Below are 26284 nucleotides of genomic sequence, written 5' to 3'. Positions count from 1 at the left end.
GCTTTTGCGCAAACAGAGGAACTACTGACATGGTCTTTGCCCTCAAACAGCTCCAAGAAAAGTGCAGAGAACAAAACAAAGGACTCTACATCACCTTTGTTGACCTCACCAAAGCCTTTCACACCGTGAGCAGGAAAGGGCTTTGGCAAATACTAGAGTGCCTCGGATGCCCCCCAAAGTTCCTCAACATGGTTATCCAACTGCACGAAAACCAACAAGGTCGGGTCAGATACAGCAATAAGCTCTCTGAACCCTTCTCCATTAACAATGGCGTGAAGCAAGGCTGCGTTCTCGCACCAACCCTCTTTTCAATCTTCTTCAGCATGATGCTGAAACAAGCCATGAAAGACCTCAACAATGAAGACGCTGTTTACATCCGGTACCGCACGGATAGCAGTCTCTTCAATCTGAGGCGCCTGCAAGCTCACACCAAGACACAAGAGCAACTTGTCCGTGAACTACTCTTTGCAGACGATGCCGCTTTAGTTGCCCATTCAGAGCCATCTCTTCAGCACTTGACGTCCTGTTTTGCGGAAACTGCCAAAATGTTTGGCCTGGAAGTCAGCCTGAAGAAAACTGAGGTCCTCCATCAGCCAGCTCCCCACCATGATTACCAGCCCCCCCACATCTCCATCAGGCACACTGAACTCAAAACGGTCAACCAGTTTACCTATCTCGGCTGCACCATTTCATCGGATGCAAGGATCGACAATGAGATAGACAACAGACTCGCCAAGGCAAATAGCGCCTTTGGAAGACTACACAAGAGAGTCTGGAAGAACAACCAACTGAAAAACCTCACAAAGATTAGCATATACAGAGCCGTTGTCATATCCACACTCCTGTTCGGCTCCGAATCATGGGTCCTACGGCTCCTAGAACGCTTCCAGCAGCGTTGTCTCTGCTCCATCCTCAACATTCATTGGAGCAACTTCATCCCTAACATCGAAGTACTCGAGATGGCAGAGGCCAACAGCATCGAATCCACGCTGCTGAACATCCAACTGCAATGGGCAGGTCACGTCTCCAGAATGGAGGTCCATCGCCTTCCCAAGATCGTGTTCTATGGCGAGCTCTCCACTGGCCACCGTGACAGAGGTGCACCAAAGAAAAGGTACAAGGACTGCCTAAAGAAATCTCTTGGTGCCTGCCACATTGACCACCGCCAGTGGGCTGATATCGTCTCAAACCGTGCATCTTGGCGCCTCACAGTTCGGCGGGCAGCAACCTCCTTTGAAGAAGACCGCAGAGCCCACCTCACTGACAAAAGACAAAGGAGGAAAAACCCAACACCCAACCCCAACCAACCAATTTTCCGCTGCAACCGTGTCTGCCTGTCCCGCATCGGACTTGTCAGCCACAAACGAGCATGCAGCTGATGTGGACATTACCCCTCCAGAAATCTTCGTCCGCGAAGCCAAGCCAAAGATAAGAATTGCCTGCAACCAGTGATCTTGGAAGAATGAGAAGTGAGATTGAACTGTGAATCAAAAAATTTTTCTTAAATTTACACACAAATTACATACATGTGCGCTTAGAGGTTAAGTTAGGTAAGTGATAAGTTAAAGTTTGATTCTGTTTTCATGTTTAAAGATAATTAAGAACAACTTCTGTTTAAGTAACTATTTGTCATGTTGAATATCTATTGCTGCTGGGTTTTGGGGTTCTTTGGGCTCGTAACACTGTTCATATCTACTCTAACTCTCTATCAAATACCCCATCAATCTTCTACGCTCCAAAGAATAAAGACCCAGTCTACTCAATCTTTCTTTGTATTCTAGATAGTGCAATCCAGTCAACTTTTTTGTAAATCTTCTTGCATCCTCTCTTCCTTATTTATATCCTTCCTATAATCTGGCTGATGAAAAAGCCTAGTACCTTTCACAATCTCAGATGTATCAAAGTAAAATATTTTGATCTCGGCACTAAATCTAGGTACCAGGCAAGAAACTAAGAAGAACTCTTCTGCTCTCTAAATTACATTTAACAATGAAGATTTTTCTTCCTGAACAATTTTGGGTGTATTTAATGAATTTTAGGCTGCTGATCACAAAAATCACCTTAAAATATTCCTATCATGTACTTGTTTTTTTAAGATATAACGTATTTTTGTGATTTCCTGTCATATTTTATGTCTACTTCAAACATACAAAACCATTAAGTGCATCATATCATTGAAAATTCATTTTCTGCATTCACACTTGGACTTCTTCCCTGCTGATGTTGGTGCAGTCAGTGATGAACATGGTGAAAAGTTTCACCAGGACATTGTGATCATGGAAAAGCAGGATCAATGTTGTTGACATAAGAGGCATCAGATGCTGAGTACAAACGAAAATCGGCTGCAAAATTTTTTTAGGCCAGTTGAACTAAAGGCAGGGGTTCTCAATCTTTTTCTTTCCACTCACATACCACTTTAAGTAATCCCTATGCCATCAGTGCTCTGTGATTAATTCTTCTTTGGCTTGGCTTCGCGGATGAAGATTTATGGAGGGGGTAAAAGTCCACGTCAGCTGCAGGCTCGTTTGTGGCTGACAAGTCCGATGCGGGACAGGCAGACACGGTTGCAGCGGCTGCAGGGGAAAATTGGTTGGTTGGGGTTGGGTGTTGGGTTTTTCCTCCTTTGCCTTTTGTCAGTGAGGTGGGCTCTGCGGTCTTCTTCAAAGGAGGTTGCTGCCCGCCAAACTGTGAGGCGCCAAGATGCACGGTTTGAGGCGATATCAGCCCACTGGCAGTGGTCAATGTGGCAGGCACCAAGAGATTTCTTTAGGCAGTCCTTGTACCTTTTCTTTGGTGCACCTCTGTCACAGTGGCCAGTGGAGAGCTCGCCATATAACACGATCTTGGGAAGGCGATGGTCCTCCATTCTGGAGACGTGACCCACCCAGCGCAGCTGGATCCTCAGCAGCGTGGACTCGATGCCGTCGACCTCTGCCATCTCGAGTACTTCGACGTTAGGGATGAAAGCGCTCCAATGGATGTTGAGGATGGAGCGGAGACAACGCTGGTGGAAGCGTTCTAGGAACCGTAGGTGATGCCGGTAGAGGACCCATGATTCGGAGCCGAACAGGAGTGTGGGTATGACAACGGCTCTGTATACGCTTATCTTTGTGAGGTTTTTCAGTTGGTTGTTTTTCCAGACTCTTTTGTGTAGTCTTCCAAAGGCGCTATTTGCCTTGGCGAGTCTGTTGTCTATCTCATTGTCGATCCTTGCATCTGATGAAATGGTGCAGCCGAGATAGGTAAACTGGTTGACCGTTTTGAGTTTTGTGTGCCTGATGGAGATGTGGGGGGGCTGGTAGTCATGGTGGGGAGCTGGCTGATGGAGGACCTCAGTTTTCTTCAGGCTGACTTCATAGGGGATTGCTTAAGGTGGTATGTGAGTAGGAAGGGAAGGTTGAGAATCACTGCCCTAAACACAATTGTTACTGAAATATTTTGTTTGAGAAAAATGGTAATTGGCCCACTTCTTTGGAGTTACAAAATTGTGCACATAACGAGTCAATTAGGTATGATTAAAACAGTGGTTTTCAAACTTTTTTTTTCCACCCACATACCACCTTAAGCAATCCCTTACTAATCACAGTGCACCTATGGCATAGGGAATACTTAAAGTGGAAGGTATACCACCTTAAGCAATCCCTTACTAATCACAGAGCACCTATGGCAGGGGTTCCCAACCTGGGGTACATGTACCCCCAATGGTACATTTGCACTTTTCAGGGGGTACATTGGGTCTGAGAGAATAACCACTACTGAACAATACATGGTGTTGTAATCTGCATTCAGATTGCACAAGGTCCTGTTTTTTTTAAACCTTAAATTTTAGGGGTACACAGGAACCTATAAAAATCCCCAAGGGGTACAGAGGAACAAAAAGGTTGGGAACCCCTGACCTATGACATAGGAAATACTTAAAGTGATAGGTGAGTGGAAAGAAAAAGGTTGAGAACCACTGAACTAATGAAATGTCTCAGCATCATTATGTGATTAAACATGCTAAATTCAATAAAAGTTCATTTAATGTTTCTCCAAATTCCTACATGGTACAGAAAATCTGAAATTATCTTTGTGTTCAGCTTGAGGTTGACTGTCATAATACCCTTTTTTATTCCGGAAGCAAACCTTTTGAAAAAAATTGTTGTCCATTGTAATATGTTCAATATTTTATACCCACTTAACATGTTAGCAGGGTCCCAGTTTAACATCTTAATGTGAATTATAATGTTTTCAAACATAAGAATGTGAGGAGCAGGAGACAGCCATTAGACCCCTATTTAATATGATCGTGGCTGATCTATGTTGGCCTCCATTCCTCTTCTGTTCCAGTTCCCTAATACCCTCAACTCCTCAATCTTTTAAATTGTGCAGCACTCTGGAGTGCCAACCTACATTGCAGTCAGGGGTAGTGTGAAACATGAAATTTTGACTTGGAGACAAGTGTTTCTTTGACTATTACAATGGAATTGTTTGATATTTATTTCAAAGTCATTAAGAGAATCTTCCTCAATATAATTTTATTAAAATATTGTGACCTTCCAACCTGAAACAAAAATATGCTATATTTTATACTGCAGAAATGGCAATAGATTTAGCATCATTTACTGTAATTTAAATGTAAATTAAACAGCAGCCACTTGTCCGTGAACTACTCTTTGCAGACGATGCCGCTTTAGTTGCCCATTCAGAGCCAGCTCTTCACCACTTGACGTCCTGTTTTGCGGAAACTGCCAAAATGTTTGGCCTGGAAGTCAGCCTGAAGAAAACGGAGGTCCTCCATCAGTCAGCTCCCCACCTTGACTACCAGCCCCCCCACATATCCATCGGGCACACAAAACTCAAAACGGTCAACCAGTTTACCTATCTCGGCTGCACCATTTCATCAGATGCAAGGATCGACAACGAGATAGACAACAGACTCGCCAAGGCAAATAGCGCCTTTGGAAGACTACACAAAAGAGTCTGGAAAAACAACCAACTGAAAAACCTCACAAAGATAAGCGTATACAGAGCCGTTGTCATACCCACACTCCTGTTCGGCTCCGAATCATGGGTCCTCTACCGGCATCACCTACGGCTCCTAGAACGCTTCCACCAGCGTTGTCTCCGCTCCATCCTCAACATTCATTGGAGCGCCTTCATCCCTAACATCTAAGTACTCGAGATGGCAGAGGCCGACAGCATCGAGTCCATGCTGCTGAAGATCCAGCTGTGCTGGGTGGGTCACGTCTCCAGAATGGAGGACCATCGCCTTTCCAAGATCGTGTTATATGGCGAGCTCGCCACTGGCCACCGTGTCAGAGGTGCACCAAAGAAGAGGTACAAGGACTGCCTAAAGAAATCTCTTGGTGCCTGCCACATTGACCACCGCCAGTGGGCTGATATCGCCTCAAACCGTACATCTTGGCGCCTCACAGTTCGGCAGGCAGCAACCTCCTTTGAAGAAGACCGCAGAGCCCACCTCACTGACAAAAGACAAATGAGGAAAAACCCAACACCCAACCCCAACCAACCAATTTTCCGCTGCAACCGTGTCTGCCTGTCCCGCATCGGACTTGTCAGCCACAAACAAGCCTGCAGCTGACGTGGACATTTACCCCCTCCATAAATCTTCGTTCGCGAAGCCAAGCCAAAGAAAGAAGAAACAGCAGCCATCAGAAACTGCAAATTTAAAATTTTGTCATAATCAAAATAATTGGAATAGAAGAACTGTGGCAGCTCACCACAAGGCAGATGAACCGGCCCTGCTTGTAAGCCACGCGACAGGGCAGCCGCCAAAAGTGATGCCGTCGGGGGTTTCCCTTCCTTCCAGCTCGGGGCTCAGAAACCCGCACTTGGGGACCACATGATGCCTGGGTGACGTCAGTGCCCTCCAGCGCGGTTCTCAGCCAGGTCCGGGCTGGGAGTATAAGTGCAGCCCAGCAGCCTGCAATAAACTAGTCTGCTCACTGAGCTCAACCCGTCTGGTTGCGTGTGTTATTGCAGGAGCAGTGTAGCCGCCGCTACAATTGGTGACCCCGACTGGTTCAAACGTCTTTGAACCCATCATGAGTGAGCCTGGGATCAGCGCTATAGCTGTGAAACTGCCTGAATTCTGGGTTCAGGAGCCGGAGGCCTGGTTCGGCCACGCAGAGGCCTATTTTCACCTCCGCCAGATTTCGTCCGACATGACCAAATTCTACCATGTGGTTGCTGCCCTGGACCAGGCCACCGCCAGACGCGTTCAGCACCCATCCGCCGAGGACAAGTACGAGACCATCAAGCGAGTGCTTACCGGGTCCCTCAGACTATCCAGACACCAGCGTGCTGCTTGGGTGCTGCACCTCGATGCCCTGGGGGACAGGTCCCTGATGGAACTGATGGACGAGATGCTCACGTTTATGGATGTGCACACCAACTGCCCACTTTTTGAGCGCATCTTCCTCGAACATATCTCCGGGGACATCCGCCCGCTGCTGGTTCAGGAGAGTGTCACTGAAATGAGGAAGGTCGCCCAGAAGGCCCAAGAGCTATGGTTCGCACGATTCTTGGAAGGCTCAGTTGTCCAGCAGGTCACGAGGCACAGGCACGCCAAGCCCACCCCTAGTGCTGCGGTAGAGCACCCGGCCCCTGCAGGGGCCCCCAAGAGCATAAGCAAGGCCACAGCATCTGCTTCAGGCCTCTGCTTCGACCACCAGTGCTGGGGAGCCAAGGCTCGGAAGTGTCGTCAGCCCTGCTTGTTCCAGGGAAACGACCAGATTGTCCGCTGTTAATGGCTTTGGCGGCTGGCCAAGGACACAGCCTTCTCTACCTGCTGGACTCAGTCAGTGGCCGGCAGTTCTTCGTTGACACTGGAGCCCAGATCAGCGTCATACTGGCCACGGCCATCGAAGCCAGGAAACAACCACGTGAACCTCCCCTCTGTGCGGCCAACGCAACGACAATCCTGATGTGTGGAGACAAGATCCACTTCCAGATCGACCAACAGAATTTCGCGTGGAGTTCACCGTCTCGTCCCTCCCGACTGCCATCCTGGGTGCAGACTTCCTCCTTGGATAAAGGCTTCTGGTGGATGCCTGTACCTTCCAGGCCATTCACCTTGACGCCTCCCGCTCGGACCCACCGCAGATGGCTACGATCAGCATTCCCAGAGACGAGTTCCAGCAGATTCTAGACGAGTTCCTGACACTCTTCAAGCCACAGTTCTCCAATGCCTCGCCGTGCCATGGGGTGTTCCACCACATCCCCACCCAGGGCCCGCCGGTTCACGCCGTCATTTCCAGCTCCCGGCTGTCAAGCTCCAGGAAGTGAAAGAGGAGTTTTCGCACCTGTTGGAGCTGGGGATCATTCGGTGGTCTGACAGCCCATGTGCCTTGCCGCTCCACCTGGTCCCGAAAGCCTCTGGTGGCTGGTGTCCCTGCGGAGACTATCAACGGCTCAACGAGGGAACCGTTCCTGACCGTTACACCATCCCTCACATCCAGGACTTTACGGCCAACCTGCATGGCGCGAGGGTCTTCTCCAAGGTTGACCTGGTGCGCGGATATCACCAGATCCCAGTGCACCCTTAGGACATACCCAAGATGGCCATCATCATTCCCTTTGGCCTGTTCAAGTTCCTGCGCGTGCCTTTTGGGCTCAGGAATGCTACTCAGACCTTCCAATGCCTCATGGACTCTGTGGGCAGGGACTTGGATTTTGTCTTTATTTATCTGGACAACATCCTTGTCGCCAGCAAGGACCGGGCGTAACACAAGGCCCACCTACGTGCCCTTTTCTCCTGGCTGGCTGACTTCGGCCTTACCATCAACCCGGCCAAGTGCCAGTTTGGGAAAGAGTCCGTGCAGTTCCTGGGCCATAACATCATGGCCGAAGGAGCCACACCCGTCGCTGCGAAGGTTGCCGCCATCAGGGAGTTCCCAAGCCCGAACAGCCTCAAGGGGCTGCAGGAGTTCGCGGGTATGGTCAATTTTTACAACAGCTTCATCCCGGGAGTTGCGCGCATCATGCAGCCGCTGTTCGTCCTCCTCGCAGCCAAGCACAAGACACTTGCTTGGAACCCAGAAGCCTGCACCCTATTCAAGGCCACCAAGGACGCCCTCGTGAAGGCCTCCATGCTTGCCCACCCGCTCGTGGCACTCTCTGTCGATGCCTCTCCCACAGCCATTGGTGCCGTCCTGGAGCAGCAGGTGAATGGGCATTGGAAGCCGCTGGCATTCTTCAGCCGCCTGTTCTGCCCGCCGGAACGCAAGTATAGTGCCTTTGACCGCGAGTTACCGGGTGTGTACCTGGCAGTGCGGCATTTCTGCTATTTTTTGGAGGGGAGGACTTTTACCATCTTCACTGATCACAAATCCCTCACCCAGGCGTTCGCGATGGCAAAGGATCCCTTGTCGGCCCGCCAGCAGTGTCACCTCTCTTTCGTGTCGGAGTTTACCACTGACATTCGGCAAAAGGCGGGGAAGGACAATACGGTTGCCGATGCACTCTCGCAACTGGCCATCTGCGCACTGACACCCGGCCTTGACTTCGACCTGCTCGCTCGGGACCAGGAAGCCGATGAGGAGATGAGGGCCTTCAAGACCGCCTTCACCAGCCTGTGGTTCCGAGACCTCCCAACTCGGAGCAGTGAAGGCACCATCCTGTGTGATATCTCCTTGGGCAGTGGCGCAGGCATGCCTTCCATCACATCCACGACCTTTCACATCCATCCATCAGGTCCATGGTCCGGATGGTGGCAGAATGGTTCGTATGACATGGGTTGCAGAAGCAGATCACGGGCTGGGCCAGAACATGCACCCATTCCCAGACATCCAAGGTGCACAGGCACAGCAGGATGCCCATACATGTCCGGGAACGGTTCAGCCACAGTCACGTGGACATCGTCGGGCCCTTACCCGTTTCCCGGGGCAACCGTTACCTGTTTATGGTGGTGGACCGCACCACTCGCTGGCCCGAGGTGATCCCGATGCCAGACGCCTCCACCGACTCCTGCTCCTGAGCCCTGTTGCATGGTTGGGTCAGCTGGTTCGACGTCCCGGCTCACCTCACCAGCAATTGGGGTGCCCAGCTCACATCTGCGGTCTGGGCACAGCTCACCAACAGGTTGGGGATACAGCTACACTGTACCATGGCCTACCACCCACAGGTCAATGGACTGGTTGAACGTCTACACCGCTACCTTAAGTTGGCACTCATGGCCCGCCTCACCAGTCCCAACTGGATGGACGAACTGCCTTGGGTGCTCCTGGGCATCCGCTCCACTCCCAAGGAAGATCTGCAAGCTTCATCAGCGGAGCTGGTCTACGGTGCGCCGCTGGCACTACCTGGTGAGTTCGTCAATGCTCTTCACAATCCCCAGCATGACTACTTCCTCACCTCAGGGCACGCTTGGACTCCTTCGAACCCCCACCGCCGCCCAGGCATGGCACCCGCCTGTCTCACGTTCCTGGCGAGCTGCTTTCCGCAGAGTTCGTTTTCGATCGGCAGCGACCGTATGAGGGGCCATACAGGGTTATACAGCGTTCCGGCTCGACGTTCATGCTGGACTTGGGCAGCAGGCATGAGCTGTTTACCATGGACAAGCTGAAGCTAGCGCAGCACCGAGCCTGTGGTCATTGCCCAGCAAAAAAGGACATTGGCGCCGGTTCTGGGGGGAGCTGTGTGGCGGCTCATCACAAGGCAGGCGAACCGGCCTCGCTTGTAAGCCACGCGGCGGGGATGCCAGCCAAAATGGCGCCGTCGGGGGTTTCCCTTCCTTCCAGCTCGAGGCTCCGAAACCCGCGCTTGGGGACCGAGTGACGCCAGCGCCCTCCAGCCAGGTCCGGGCTGGGAGTATAAGTGCAACCCAGCAGCCTGCAATAAACCAGTCTGCTCACTGAGCTCAACCCGTCTGGTTACGTGTGTTATTGCAGGATCACTGCTACAGAACCATCATTTTAATTGGCACCATAAACATGACCACTATTTTTATAATAAATTTCAACCCATATTCCTAATAAAAAATGTAGGGGTGCCCATTCTAGAATTAATGTACTTTATTGCAAGAAAATTCTTAACAAATTCCAAAATCACTGGCTTAATGAAATGAACTTTTACAAATGTGGAGTTCTTTCATTCAGATATTAATTACTTTTGGATATTTAAAAATAGTTAAACAGTTTTCTTTCTGTCTCTTTTACCTCTCAGATTTTTCTTTCTATTTCATTACTGAGCCTAAATTAGCACTGTATTAAATATTATTGAGTTGTGGTTCAGACTCAAACAGTACTTCAATCTGATAGTTAAGTGTATTTGTAATTACTTTCCCAATGCATTGAGATTATACATCTTTGTATTGGGTTCGGCACTACAGCAAGATCTAGTTAAATAAATTTCCATTGAGGGAAATGTGGGCACTTCAAGTGTAATGAATGTCACTGAAGCATTATAAAATATGGTCGAGTGATATTGTTGTTGACACACAGCTTTGTGTACAGCATGTCAAAGTTAAGTTTCCAGCGTGTCATCAATAACTGCAATTCTTATTACCATGTCTTGCTCTAAAAAATGAATTTCAAGTATAAAAATGACAAAAGTCATTACCCCTGAAGCAATGAGAAGCTGTTTTTTTTTATGATCACTCTCCTTTCTCAAAATAGACACATTTACAATAACTACATGTTTAAAAGAACATGACTTGCTGATGAAGAGTTGGGAACAGCAATTTGAAGGCAGGTGAGGCAGATAACACCGTGAAAAAACTGATTAATTTCCAAATACTCTCGTGTTTGCTTTAAACCCACACCAGATTATAAATCAGTTCAGGCCCTTCAGCCCACGATGTTGTGCCAACCTATGCAAACCGACTTCATGATATATCTCTCCCTCAATGTCCATAACTCCTATTTTCCTTTCATGAATCTGCCTGCAAAAGAGTCTCTTAAATGTCCCTACTGTGTCAGCCTCAACATTACCTCTGGCAGTGCATTCCAGGTACCCACTATTGTCTGTGTAAAAAAAAAAGACAACAACAAACTATCTCTGACATTTCCCCTAAACTTTCTTCCCCAAGAATCCAATAGTTTGCTTATCACTGATTAAAGCAGTGGTTCTCAACCTTTTTCTTTCCACTCACATACCAGTTTAAGAATTCCCTATGCCATAGGTGCTCTGTGATTAGTAAGGGATTGTTTAAGGTGGTATGTGGGTGAAAAGAAAAAGTTTAGAAAACCACTGTTTTAATCGTACCTAATTGACTTGTTAAGTTTCATAACTCCAAAGGAAATGGGCCAATGACAATTTTTCTCAAGCAAAATATTTCAGTAACAATTGTGTTTAGAGCAGTGATTCTCAACCTTCTCTTCCAACTCACATACCACCTTAAGCAATCCCTTATAAATCTCAGAGCACCGATGGCATAGGGATTATTTAAAGTGGTATGTGAGTGGAAAGAAAAAGGTTGAGAACCACTGGATTAAAGACTCAATAGTTTATAATTCCCAATATTCTCCCTATTACTTTTCTTGAACAAAAAAATAATTAAAATTAAAATTTAATTTAAACAACATTTACTATCCTCTGGTGCCACTCCTCTGGACAAGGATGAAGCAAAGACCGGCATCAACACCTCAATAATCTCTTCCCTTGATTCTTATAGTAACCAGGGGTCTATCCTGTCTGATCCTGGGGACAAATTTGTCAAGATATCTCTCCTTGGTGAACACTGAAGCAAATTATTCATTAAGGACCTCCAGAAACATGTTCCTCCTTTTTCTCTGAGCAGTTATATCTAGCTATCTTCCTGCTCTTTAAGTCTTGGGGGGTTTTCTGTTCTACTACTTGCCAAGCACTTCTCATGACCCTTCTAGCTCTCCTCAGTCCCTTCTTAAATTCCTTCCTGAATTTTCAAGACTCCTGTCTACTTTTTGTTTCCTAAACATTGCATATGCTTTCTTTTTCCTTTTGACCACCTCTCTTGTCAACCATGGCTCCTTTACACTACCAGTGGGACAAATCTATCCAGAATCGTATGCAAGTGGTCCCAAAACAAACTCCACATTTCTGTTGTGCATTTTCCTGAGAGCAGCCATTCCCAATTAACGATCCCAAGCCCCTCCTTACACTATTGTAATGAACTCTTCCCTCCTGTGCTTCCTGCTCAAGTCTATGCTAAAGGTCAATGAGCTGTGATCACCATAAATGCAAAATGCTCGCCCACCGAGACATCTGCCACCTGGCCAGAGATCGAGTATGGCCTCCCCTCTAGTCAGCCTGTCCACATACTGCATTAGGAATTCTTCTTGGACACTCTTAACAATTTCTTCCCCATGTAAACCCTTTGTATTCAGGAGGTGCCAATTAATATTAGAGAAATCAAAGTCTCCATGACAACAACCTTTTTTTTTGCATCTTTCCAAAATCTGCCTGCTTATATGTTCCTCAGTGGCCCAGTGATTATTCATGATGACCCATCCATAAACCTTACCTTGCTACAATTGTGAATACTATCCCTGATTAGCAATACCACCCCCAAATTCTTTTTACCTCCTGCCCTCTTTTTTGTAACATCTAAAAACCAGAACATCAAGCAACAAATCATGTCATTGCATCAGCCAGTCTCTTTCATGACCACCACATTCATAATTCCATGTATTGATCCATGGCCTAAATTCATCACCCTTATTCTGAAAAATTCTCACATTAAACGTAAGTTCAACCCATCCAACTGCCTACAATTTTGTCCTCTCCATTACCCATCATTCCCCACAGCTTCCCTGCTCATTGCATATACCTTTTCCCCAACTTTCTATCATCTGATTCCCACCCCCCAAATTGTCATCTTGTACCCAAGAATATTATTTTCTTAAAAATAAAAGAAATAACATACCCTTTCAGCCACATGTTTTACAGATTGGACACTAGTTCCATATAGATTATCATTGTATTGTCCTGCTTCAATAAATTTGTGTTCTTGGATATCTTTTTCCATCTGGTCTCTACAAATAACAAAGTGATAGTCTCTTCCATCCATTTCATAATCACGTTTTGGTCTTGTAGTATCTGTTTAAGAGGATAAAAAATATTTAGTACTCAATTTAAAGGCAAACCTGAGGACATAGCAATAGTTGTATCAACTCACAATTCTTTCTAGCTTTCCATATAACCGTTTACAGCACAAAACAGCTTTCAAAAATAAAATTATCGCAGCATAATGTAGTTGCATATTTTAGTTTTTGATTTAGTACTTTTTAAATGCAAATTTGAAATGAGTATAAATAATAAAATTACCATTGTTTTTTGTTAAAATTGGTTACATAAAATTTAAAGCAACTTTATAGATGTAACCACTGAATAAACAGAGAGATCTTTCAAAACACAGTGGACTTATTATTTACTACAGAGGTATCTACTTTCTGGCATGAAATGATCAGCAAAAAATTATTGCTTAAAATCTTTCAAACCTAATTCATGAAACTGTATTTATGTATAATATGAATCTGTTAATTAGAATACATTTTCCATAGATAATGTGATTCCATTACCAGACTATTTTTTATGAAACATCATTAATCGACATGAACTGGTTCTGATTTGCCAAAAATGAGGCCCAAAAGTATATGAGCTTTAGACATTACATCAACTCTAAAGGCATCATCCTTCAACCATTTAATTCTCATTCTTTCATTGGTGCCATGCCATTGATTTCTAGAATCCTTTTCAGCCAATAGATACAAATTAGGTCGGGGAAATCTGCTTGATGATCTTTTCTGAAACTTTAATCTGTATCTTGCTTCAGCATTATTACTGGAGCTATGATCCTGTTACAGGGTGAATTGTGTGGAGTTAAGCTTAAGTCTATTGGAAGTGCCACTATAAATTTCTGACACTGTACAAGCAATTACTGGCTTCTGAGTATGTCTGCTGATGTAGTAACTGCTACTTTGTCACCTTGTCTTTCAATTGTGTTAATAAATCAACAACCTCAGTTCAGACTTCCTCTATTCTATAATCTTTTGTGAGAATGCATCTTTAACAATGAATGGCAAGGGTAGTGATTTCAATATGTCAGAGAAAATGCAGAGGGAAACAGAGGAAAAAATAGCCTGACAAAATGTAAAAAGATTTTTTATTAATTTAATGGGAACTTCAATTCCATGTCTGGTAAACATGAAGAGATACAAAGACAACAAATATGAACTGATACAAATCTAGTTTAGAGTACATATTTCTCAACATAAAAGAAAACATCTAGATACATAAACATACAGTTGTAACAATAAGGCTGTGAAAGATGCTAACTGCATCTACATGCTAAAAGTTATCTCCCAGGCGAAGTGGAGATTTTGGATGAAAATAGAAACTAAAGGGACACCCAACAGCTGTAGCAGAGCCTAAACACCATAACCTGCTAAAAAACCAAATCCGATGAAGTAGCAGACGGCAAACCTTTGCTCCCAGAGGAATTCAATGCCTTCTACACCCGATTTGATGACAGTAACAGTGAACTCTGGACTCCCACGTCCCCTGATAATCCCATCCTTCCGATATCTGAGGATTATGTGTGTGCTGGCTTCAGGAGAGTGAACCAAGGAGTACCTGGCCAAGTATTAAAAATCTGTGCTGACCAACTTACTAATTTATTCATGGATGTCTTCAATATCTCACTCCAACAGGATGTGGTACCCATCTGTTTCAAACAGGCATCGATCATATCAGTGCCCAAGAAAAGTGTAGTAACCTGTCTTAATGACCATTGACCAGTAGCAATTATATCAACAGTGATGAAGTGTTTTGAAAGGATGGTGTTGAAGCATATCAGCCCCTGTCTGAGTGGCAACATGGGTACATTCCAGTTCACTTATCGTAGCAAATGGCTCTACATCAGTGGTTCTTAACCTTTTTCTTTCCAATTACATACTACTTTAAGTGTTCCCTGTGCCATAGGTGCTTTGTGATTAGTAAGGGATTGCTTAAGGTGGTATGTGAGTGGAAAGAAAAAGGTTGAAAACCTTTAATTGTACCTAATTGACTCATTATGTGCACAGTTTCAAAACTCCAAAGGAAATGGGCCAAAGACAAATTTTCTCAAGCAAAATATTTTAGTAACAATTGGGTCTAGAGCAGTGATTCTCAACCTTCCCTTCCCTTTCGCATACCACCTTAAGCAATCATTTACTAATCACAGAGCACCAATGGCATAGGGATTACTTAAAGTGGTATGTGAATGGAAAAAAAAAATGATTGAGAACCACTGCTCTACACAAAGCCCTGGAACAAGCTGGACTATAAGGATACATACATCAGGATGCTCTTTATTGACTACAGTTTGGCATTTAACACCATCATACCCTCAAAACTGATCAGCAAACTCCAAGACCTGGGACTCAACAACCCACTGTGTAATTGGATCATGGATTTTCTCACCTCCAGACCACAATCTGTGAGGATCTCCTCTACAATCTGCATCAGTACCAGAGCACCACAGGGCTGCGTTCTCAGGCCCCTGCTCTACTCACTTTGCACCTACGATTGTGTGGCTTGGTACAACAATAACACCATATACAAATTTGACAATGGTACTACAGTAGTCGGTTGCATAAAGAAAGGTGATGAGTCAGCATACAAGATGGAGATTGAAAACTTGGCTGAATGGTGCATGAACAATATTGCACTCAATGTCACCAAAACTAAGGAGCTGATTGTTGACTTCAGAGAGGGAAAGACAGAGGTGTACAATCCAGTGATCATTGTGGCATCAGATGTAGAGAAGGTGAGCATTTTTAACTTTTTTGGGGGTGGGGGGTCACTATCTTGGAGAATCTTTCCTGGACCAAACACACTAATGGCATCATGCAGAAAGTACATTAGTACCTCTACTTCCTCAGGAGCTTGCAGAGGTTTGGTATGACACCAGAAACCCTGGCAAATTTCTGCAGATATGTGGATGAAAGTGTGCTGACTGGCTGCTTCACAGTCTGATATTTGGAAAAGCAACACCCCTGAGCATAAAGCCATCTGAAAGGTAGTGGACCCAGCCCAGAACATCACAGAACAAACCCTCCCCACTATCAAGAATATCTACAGGGAAAGCTGGCATTGGAGAGCAGCAGCATTCATAGATCCACACCACCCAGTACATGCTCTGTATTCGCTGCTGCCGTCAAGAGGTATGGGTGCCACAAGACTCGTACTATCAGGTTCAGGAACAGCAGCTCCCTCTCAACTATCAGACTCTTCAACAACAAACTCAATCAGGGGCTCATTTAAAGACCTTTACCTGTGCACTTTATTGATTTTTTTTCTCTCTGCATCACACAGTTGGTTTATTTCCATTCGTTATCTGCTTACAATTCTTTATTTGTTTACATGTGTACACTGTGTACAATTTTTTTTGCACTACCAATAAGTGGTAAATTCTGTCTCGCCTGCAGGAAAAAGGAATCTCAGGGTTGTAAGTGATGTCATGTATGTACTCTGACAATAAATCTGAAATCTGGTGTCATGTTTTGTCATCTTATGGCAGTATTTGGTTGTAAATTTTAATATGTTGTGTGCACAACTTTACTTAAATTATTTGTGCAATGTTGCTGTATATTTACAACTTTGCACAAATATGGTATATGAATATTATCATCATCGGCCTATATTTTGTGGCTATCAGTGAAGCAATAATGCTTATCCCAAAACAATGGTGCTCACACAGATCTTGTCAGATAACCATGGCCTTTCTTGATGTTGGTTCATCTGGCATAGGTTCCAAGGTGTCCAAAAATAATTCTGAACAGATATCAGGATCCTACACTATCTAACCACACCTCCACCCCCCAGAGCTCTCATTGCAATCTGAATGTGCATTGCATACCCTCAGGATGGCAATCACTTGTTAAAGGTTTTGCCAACATCACAAGGAAATCCTTGATCCTCTGTTTGCTTACTCCAACTTAATCTCAATCAAGACAAGTTTTCCTTTTCTTTTGTGATTGCTCATTCACAGATCTGTTGGAATTCCCTCCCACAAGCATATTAGCTGATCGGAAGAATGATTCCTTGTTGCTCTCAATTACAAGTTGAAATGAGGAAAAATGCTGATTTTCACAATTCTGGAATTGTCACAAATGAAGAGAATTCCAATTTCCATAGAAACACACATTCTACTCAACAATACTTGTGTTCCCATCTCCATTTATTATGAAAGTACAAAAATCAATATGCTTAATAATTTTTTTGTGCCCAATTGAGTCTTTCTTATTTGTCTTCTGTAAGACTTATATAGAGTCACTGGGCATCTTTCCTTGGCTTTGATCATTATTCCCCAGAGTTGGTTTCAAATAGCCCTCTATCCATTTGTGAGCAGTTCATATGGTCCTACCTTGAAATACACCACCTTGCCAGGAGATACAGCAATCAGGGTGAGCTAGCTGATGGGTAATAATGGGGATAACATCAGAGAACTCCCTGGAAAGAGGAATGCTGATTTGCACTTCATGTACGACTGAGTAGCTTGGCATGACAATAACATCATCAACAAATTTGCCGATGAGGATGGAGATTGAAAACTTGGCTGAAAGGTGCACCAACAACAACCTTGTACTCAATGTCACCAAAACTAAGGAGCTGATTGTTGACTTCAGAAAGAGAAAACTAGAGGAGTATGATCCAGTGATTATTTGCGGGATCAGGGGTAGAGAGGGTGAACATATTTATGTTCTTAGGAGTCTCTATCTCGGAGGATCTTTCCTGGATCCAACACACCAATGGCATCATGAAGAAAGCCCGTCAGCACCTCTACTTTGCAGAGGTTGGCATGACACCAGAAACCCTGGCAAAGTTCTACAGAGGTGTGGTGGAAAGTGTGTTGACCGGCTGCATCACGGTCTGGTATGGGGACACCAATACCCTTGAGCGTAAAGCCCTCCAAAAGGTAGTGGACATAGTCCAAGACATCACAGACAAAATCCTCCTCATTATTGAGTACATTTACAGGGAACGCTGCCATCAGAGAGCAGCAGGAATCATCAAAGACCCACACCACTGAGCACACACTCTGTTCTCACTGTTGCCATCAGGAAAGAAGTATAGGTGCCACAAGACTCACACCACCAGGTTCAGGAACAGCTGCTACCCCTCCACCATCAAACTCCTCAACAACAAACTCAAACAGAGACTCATTTAAGGACTCTTACTTGTACCCTTTATTGATTTTCTTTTGGTCTCTCTGTATTGCCCAGTCAGTTTGTTTACATTTGTTATCTGCTTACAGTTCTTTTACTTGTTTACGCTGTGTACGTTTTTTTTGCACTACCAATTAGTGGTAATTCTGCTGCGCCTGCAGGAAAAAAAAGGAATCTCGGTTGTATGTCATGTATGTAGTCTGACAAGAAATCTGAAATCATTAATGCACTCTCACTCAGCAATCTGTTGGAGGAGATTGCTGGAGTGCAATTTGAATGATGCTTTATACGCTTAGTATTGTTCAATTGGGAATAGAGTGCTTATTTGGGCTAGCAAGGTAATCATTATAGAATTAAATTGAGCTAAGAGCACTAATCTGATAATAATTAAATGTTCTACTTGAATGGAAATAAGAGTTTGAGCACAAGAAAGTATATAACCCCTGCATAGAGCTATCTTCAGCATGTCATTCTTCAAGCAATTTGTTCCCCACCAGATATAGAGAGTTTATAATAAATTGTCAATGGAACCATTTTCAGATCTTCCAGGGCTAATAGCATCCAGCAGAACTATTGGTCCTATGTTACGTGATGGGAATGATGACTTTGCGATCACATATCATTTGCAACCTGATTATGCCAAGGAGAATGGTGCAAAGTTGCAGAAAGTATTAGCTGGATCTTGAGGGAAAATGCCAAGAGTTATGTTCTTTCCAGGAAATATTTCCAACAACACTTCAAAGCTGGGAGGCAGGGGCGGTGGGGGTTGGGGGTTGAATTTATGCCAAGTGCAGGGATAGTCACACAATTCATGTAGGTAAGGGAACAGCTTTCGCTGAACAAGATAGGTATCCGGCAATTTACATTTCTGATTTTAATTAATTCACCATAAATACCTTTAACTCTTTCATTTAAAAAATGCTCAGACATGAGAGAGAGATTTCAGACTTCAGTTATCCATGGGAATGTGGGATGAATCAGAACTACTACTGTTACATAAACTAATTTCTAGCCATGTTTTATGCACATGTGGTCTAAAGGACCTCATAAATATATTAACACATTAGACTAGAACATTAAAGAAATGCAAAAATCGATTGAAATAGAGCATCCATCAAAATGCCATCTACAAATTTGTCAATGACACTATGGATGTCAGCAGAATCACAGACAGCAACGTGGAAGCTAACAGGAGTGAGATGGATGAGCTAATGAGAGGTGTCCCCACAACAACCTTGCACTCAATGTTAGCAAAACTAAGGAACTGAATGCGGACTTCAGGAAGTGGAAACCAGGAGAATGAAAACTAGTCCTCATTGAGGGGTCAGCAGAACTTCAAATTCCTGGATGTCAACATCTCTGAAGATTTATCCTGGGGCCTTCATGTTGATGCAGTCATGAAGAAGACTCGTCAGTCAGTGGCTATACTTCATGAGGAGTTTGAGGAGACTTGGCGTGTCACCAAAGAATCTTGCAAATTTCTATGGGTGTACTAAGGAGAGCATTCTGATTAGTTGCATCACTGTCTGAAATGGAGCTGCCAAATCACCGACAAGAAAAGCCTACACAGAGTTGTGAACTCGGCCAGCACCATCATGGGCATTAATCTCCATTCCACTAAGGACAACTACAAGATATAAAGTCTCAAGAAAGCAGCCTCTATCAAAGAGATCCTCACCATCCAGGCTATGCCTTCTTCTCACTGCTACCATCAGGAAGGAGGTACAGGAGCTTGAAGAAAAAAACCCAATGGTATAAAAACAGTGAGGCCTTTTGAATTTAAAAATTGTTGGGCATGGATTTTGTAGCTCATTCTGTTGTCTCCTGGATGCTGATTTTCATTGCCTCTTGCAGGCTTTACTTTGGGTGATCAGCTGGTATGGAAAACTTAAATCTGGCAATTGGAATTAAAAAAGACTGAGCCTTGTTTTTGGAACAGTGGGTGTTTCATTAACCAATAACTCAAAATGTACTCACGGTTCAAATCAAACCTATTCAAGAGCATCAGCAGGGTTAAGCAAAGATATTTACGAACCAGTGAGACTAATCTCAGCGGTAGGGAAAACAGAAATAAATTCTGAGGCACATTTCAAAAGGCAGAGGTTAATGAAGGATAGTCAGCATTGCTTTGTTAAAGGGAAATCTTGTGTGACTAATTTGATTGACGAGATAACAGTATTGTTGAGGGTGGTGTGGTTGTTGTCATCTTCAGAGACTTCAGTCAGGCCTTTGACAAGCTTCCTAATGGGAGAATGGTACAGAAGTTAAGAGCCCATGGCATTGGTGTCAATTTGGCTAATGTGATCTGAAATTTGTTCATCGGAAGAAGGTGATGATTGAGGATTGTGGCCACCATAAGAATCAGTGCTGGAGGTCTTCTTGTGTCTTATTTACATTAATAATATCAAATCGGGAGGTATGTTTGCAAGTGAAACCATAATTGGTGGTGTCGATAGTGATGTGGGTCATCAGCTACAAATTATTATGATGAATTGGGAAGATGGACAGAACAATGGCAGACAGAATTTAATCCCAAAAAATGTTGTGTGGTGAATTATGGGAGGATTAATAACTATTTGTATAATGAATGGTAGGGCCATTTTGAACTTGGGGACCTTGTAAAAAATGTTCAAGAATCTCCTGAGGCAGCAACATGTAATTAAAAAAAAAGCTGGTTACAAAGACTTATATTTTACATCATGACTATTAAAGCTAAGAACAAGGAGGTAATTGTACAGCAATATTAACAATTAGTTAGGCCACAGATAGTGTACTGTGCACTGTTCTGGTCATCATATTATGGCAAGGATGTGTAAGGATGCAGAGAAAACTCATCAGGATGTTGCCTGAGATGGAATGTTTCAGCCACAAATCATATTTATTTTTGTTTTGAGACTCTGTAGACTGGATTTATTTTCCATGAAGTGGTGAGGGCTAAGGGTGGGGGAACCTGATTGAGGAGTAGAAAATTATAAGAGGTACTAATATAGCAGAGAGTGAGAAATGTCTCCCATTTGCAAAGGTGTTTATAACAAAAGAACATTGTTTAGATAAAGGAGAGCAATTTAATGAAGATTTGATGAAGAATTATTTTCATACAGATCGTTCTTGAAATGTGGAATACTGCCTGAGGCAGTGGGGGCAAGTACTTTCACATCATTCAAGAAGTATTTTAATGACCACTTGAAGAATCATGACATAAAAGGCTATGGGGCGAGTGCTGGGAAATGGAATTGATGTGGAAAGGTATTTGGTTGGCATATACATGCTATGCTAGAGCACTAGTTTCTGTGCTCTTTGACAATCTCACTCTGATTCTACATGAAGTAGCACAGGTCTTTATAATACAGCTTCCAGAAACTTAGTGTATTAGACCCACAAAGCTAAGGATCCACAGTTTGGTCCAGAAAGTTGCACTTAAAGAATGATAATGCTCAAAGGTTGCATAATCCCACAGGAGTCAAAATGAACCTTTTGACTAGAGATAAAGGTAATTGTAAGTCAAGCAAAGCACATCACACCTATGTTACCCTGAAAGAGTTTCCAAAGCATTCGAGGAGCCTATTTCAAAATATATTAACGAGTAACTTGCACACTGAGGCCTCTACACTTCACTGGATGATTCCTGGGTGAGAGTGTCAGGACTGCTCGCATCTGGCCCACATAAGTACAGGTAAACAGAGACTGAGAACGCTGTGCCAAACGCTACACGCTTTGATCAGCAGTTTATGTTGCTAGATTGCTACTGTTGGGGTCATGGAGAGATACAGCATGGAAAAAGCATCTCAGCCCATTGTCCTCTAAAACCATCTGCACCTGTTTTTACCCTAATCCTACTCTAACCAATTTTATTCTCTTGTGTTTTCATTCATTTCATTCAAATTCTATGACTCATCTATAGATGATAATTTAGAATGGCCAATTTGGGGAATAGTGGGAAACTGGAGCACCAAACAAAACCCCTGACTGCCTCATATCGTGTGTGGAAACTCCACACATACAGGTCAGGATTGAACGGCTGTGCTGGAGGTGGGAGCAGGCACATCTACCAGGTGCGTAAGTGCTGCTCAAATTTATAGCAGAGACATTGACTTTAAAATGTTTATACTTTAATATTAAATTTATTTACCACAGTAGCAATGCTTTCAATGAGAAATTTTTGAAAAAAGATTACTATGGATGTGTTTATACATATATGAATTTCAGCAAGGGATTTGGGAAGGTTCCACAAAGTATGCTGCTCTGGAAAGTTTCATTGCATGGATTCCAAGGTGAGGTAGCAGATTGAACAGAAAATTGGGTTCATGGATGAAAGAAGAGGGTGATGGTGGAAGGTTGTTTCTCAAACTGGAGGCCCATGACCAGTGGTGTACCAAAGAGTAGGGGGCTGGGCCCATTGCTGTTCGTCATCAATACATTTAGATGAAAATGTACACAGTGTGATTAGCAAGTGTCTGGTATTGTAGATGGGGTACACAGTTGTTAAAGATTGCAGCAGGATCTGGATCAGCTGGGCAGGTGGGCAGAGGAATAGTTAATGGAATTTAAAGCACAGAAATGTGAGGTGTTGTATTTTGGGAAGTCTTACACAAGTGGGGTCTACATCGCGAATGGTAGTGATATGGGTAGTGTTGAAGAGCAGAAGGATCTAGGACTACAAGTATATAATACCTTGAAAGTGGCATCACAGGTAGATAGGGTGGTCGAAAAGCTTTTGGCTACATTGGCTTTTAACAGCCAGTGTATGAGGTATAGCTTCTGGCAAATCATGTTGAAGTGTATAAGTTGTTGGTGAGGTTCCATTTGGAGTATTATGTTCAGTTTTGGTCACTATGTCACAGAAAAGATGTCAAGCTGGAGAGGGTGGAAACAATATAAAGATAGTGGGCCTTGAGGAAGATGAAGAAGGCGAAGATGAAGAAAGCAAAGATATGAAAGAATTTATAAAAGAATGGATCCCAAAAGTCCTGGGAATGCCAGAAATGCAGTAAGGAATGGAAATAGAAAGGGCACACAGAACATTAGCCCCAAAACCACAGTCACAACAAAAACCAAAATCCGTTTTAGTAAAATTTCTGAGATACACAAGAGAAAATATATTGGAGAAGGCAATGAATAAAATTAGAGAAGACAAAAAAACCATTGGAGTACAAAGGTCAAATTTTTTTTTTCTACCCAGACATAAGTTTTGAGCTCCTAAAGAAGAGGAAGGAGTTTAACGCAGCAAAATCGATCCTATGGAAACAAGGCTATAAATTTATGTTAAGATATCCAGCGGTGCTTAAAATAGTTATCCCAGGGCAGCAAAACAGACTGTTCTTGGATCTGGAGAAAACACGAGAATTTGCAGAACGGCTGCAAAACAGAAAGAGAGATGAAGAGATGTAACAAGAACAAAGAATGATGATAAACTACATATAAAGATGTAAAAATAATGTATAAGAACTAAAGGAGGGAAGAAAAGGGAAGTAAGGGAGAAGTGGGGGAAAGAGGAGGGGTTAAAAAAGAAAAAGAAAGAGAAGAAAAGAGGGAGAGCTTTGTTGTAATGTGAAGATAAAAGTCTTTTCTGGAGGGGGTTGGGTGGAAGAGAATAACAGTCACTGCAAAATCAGTTGATACTTGCGAATGGGTTCGCAGTCCGAATGGACTGTACTTATGATTGCCTGGCAAGAGACAAAGGGGGACTCAGAGAGGGGGGGGAACACTTGGGGTTAAGGGAATTTTAGATGTGGGAGTGGTTGAAGTATTTTATGTTTTAGAAGTGTTGTCATACAGTGTGTTCAAAAAAAAAAAAACTGAGAAATGAAAATGGAGAAAAGGGGAAAGGTGGTGGTGAGGAAGTGGAAATGAGATGTAAACAGAGTGTGAGATGGCCATGTTGAACTATATGACTATAAATATTAATGGAATACATAACCAAATCAAAAGGAAGAGGCTATTAAATTTACTGAAAAAAGAAAAAATAGCCTTCATCAGAGGGCAGATAATAAGTTATGTAACTAAGATGAAAAAGGACTGCAATCGGGAAATAGAACAGATGGAAAGGGAAATAGTAAGTACAGAAAAAGAACTAGCAACAAGGGAAGATACAACAAAAAGAGAATTAGTGGACAAAAAAACAACGAAACACTACAAACGTATAAGGTGGAGAAAAACATAATGAAAATAAAGCAGAAGTATTATGAGCTAGGAGAAAGAACGCACAAAATACTAGCTTGGCAGCTTAAAACAGATCAAGCTAAAAGAACATTATTGGCATCAAGGAAAAAGGACAAAAAAATTACATATAACCCAACAGAGATCAATGAAAACTTTAAGGAATTCTACGAGCAATTATACCGAATTGAGAACGAAGGGAAAGAAGACAAAATAGATGAGTTTCTAGCTAAAATTGAACTACCAAAATTGCAAGAAGAGGAGCAAAACAAATTGATAAAACCATTTGAAATAGAGGAAATACAAGATATATTAAAAAAGCTACCAAACAATAAAATGCCTGGGGAGGACAGACTCCCAATAGAATTCTATAAAATATTTAAATAGTTACTAATTCCTCCTCTCCTGGAAGAAATGAACCAGATAGAAAAAACACAAAAATTGTAAAACAGCAATAATTACAGTAATACCAAAGACGGGGAAAGATCCACTAACACCAGTATCATATAGACGAATATCTCTACTTAACTCGGATTATAAGATAATAGAAAAAGTATTAGCAAACAGATTGGCCGACTGTGTACCAAAAATAGTAAAACTAGATCAAACTGGATTTATTAAGAAAAGACGAACAACGGACAATGTCTGTAAGTTCATTAACTTAATCCATGCAGTACAAGGAAATAAGATGCCAACAGTGGCTGTTGCTTTAGATGCAGAGAAAGCCTTTGACAGGGTAGAATGGAATTATTTATTCAAAATATTACAGAGGTTCAAACTACCAAAGAAATATATTAATTGGATTAAAGCATTATATAAGGACCAATGGTGAAGGTGACAGTAAATGGATATATATCGAACCAATTTAAATTAAGCAGGTCAACTAGGCAGGGATGTCCACTTTCTCCCTCACTGTTCGCTTTAGCAATAGAACCATTGGCAGAACTGATAAGAACAGAAAATAAAATAAAAGAGATAAAAATAAAAGAGAAGGAATATAAAATCAATCTATTTGCAGATGACATCATTGTATACTGAACAGAACCAGAATTATTAATAAAAGAATTACATAAGAAATTGAAGGAATATGGAGAAATATTGGGGTACAAGATCAACACAAATAAAAGTGAAGTGATGCCAATGAATAATGCGGATTATACAGAATTTTAAAAAGAATCACCATTTAAATGGCAAACACAAGCAATCCAATACCTAGGTATTAGACTAGATAATAATCTAGGCCATCTATACAACTTAAATTATCAGCCATTAATGAAGAAATTACAAGATGACTTAGAACATTAGAAAGATTTACCACTAACACTGATAGGAAGGGTAAATTGCATTAAAATGAATATCTTCCCAAGGATACAATACCTATTTCAATCGTTACCAATTTCCTTAACAGAGAAATTCTTCAATGAACTAAAGAGGAAAGGAAATTCTTATGGAAAGGGGGGAAACTGAGGATAGCACTAGATAAATTAACAGAATGGTACAAACAAGGTGGTTTGCAGCTATCAAACTTTAAAAATTATTATAGAGCAGCACAATTAAGATATCTATCAGATTTTTATCAAACAAGGGAAAAACCAGATTGGTCCAAGATAGAGCTAGATAAAATAGGGGAGAAGGTACCAGAACATATACTTTATAAGTGGGATGAAAAACTGGTGCAATATAGAAGTTCACCAGTACTGCACCATCTGCTCAACATTTGGAAGAAGATTCACGTAGAAAGGAAAAAAAACAAATTACCAATTATTAAAATTATTATTGATGCAAAATCAACTAATCCCTTTCATAATAGATAACCTTACCTTTAGAGAATGGGAGAGAAAAGGAATTAAAAGAATAGAAAATTGTTTTTGGGGAAATAATTCATTATAATTTGAACAAATGAAGTACAAATATGGAATAACTCATAGTACAATGTTTGCATACCACTAACTGAAAACCTACTTAAAGGACAAATTGGGAAGCAGATTGAGATTACC

General features: G+C 42.8%; 1 protein-coding gene across 7 annotated transcripts in view; it reads right to left on the bottom strand.

Moving 5' to 3' along the window:
- LOC138739254 (disks large homolog 2-like) overlaps positions 1–26284 on the bottom strand; it is a 784112-nt gene that overhangs the window by 21055 nt on the left and 736773 nt on the right. For all 7 annotated transcript variants that reach the window (XM_069890958.1, XM_069890959.1, XM_069890960.1 and 4 more), the window contains one exon: positions 12848–13020. In XM_069890958.1, the coding sequence (XP_069747059.1) occupies positions 12848–13020 (173 nt within the window). The remainder of the gene's footprint in view (positions 1–12847; positions 13021–26284) is intronic.

Source organism: Narcine bancroftii, chromosome 7 (assembly GCF_036971445.1).
Source record: "Narcine bancroftii isolate sNarBan1 chromosome 7, sNarBan1.hap1, whole genome shotgun sequence".
NCBI classification, from domain to species: Eukaryota; Metazoa; Chordata; class Chondrichthyes; order Torpediniformes; family Narcinidae; genus Narcine; species Narcine bancroftii.
This window is presented reverse-complemented; position numbering and strand designations above follow the sequence as displayed.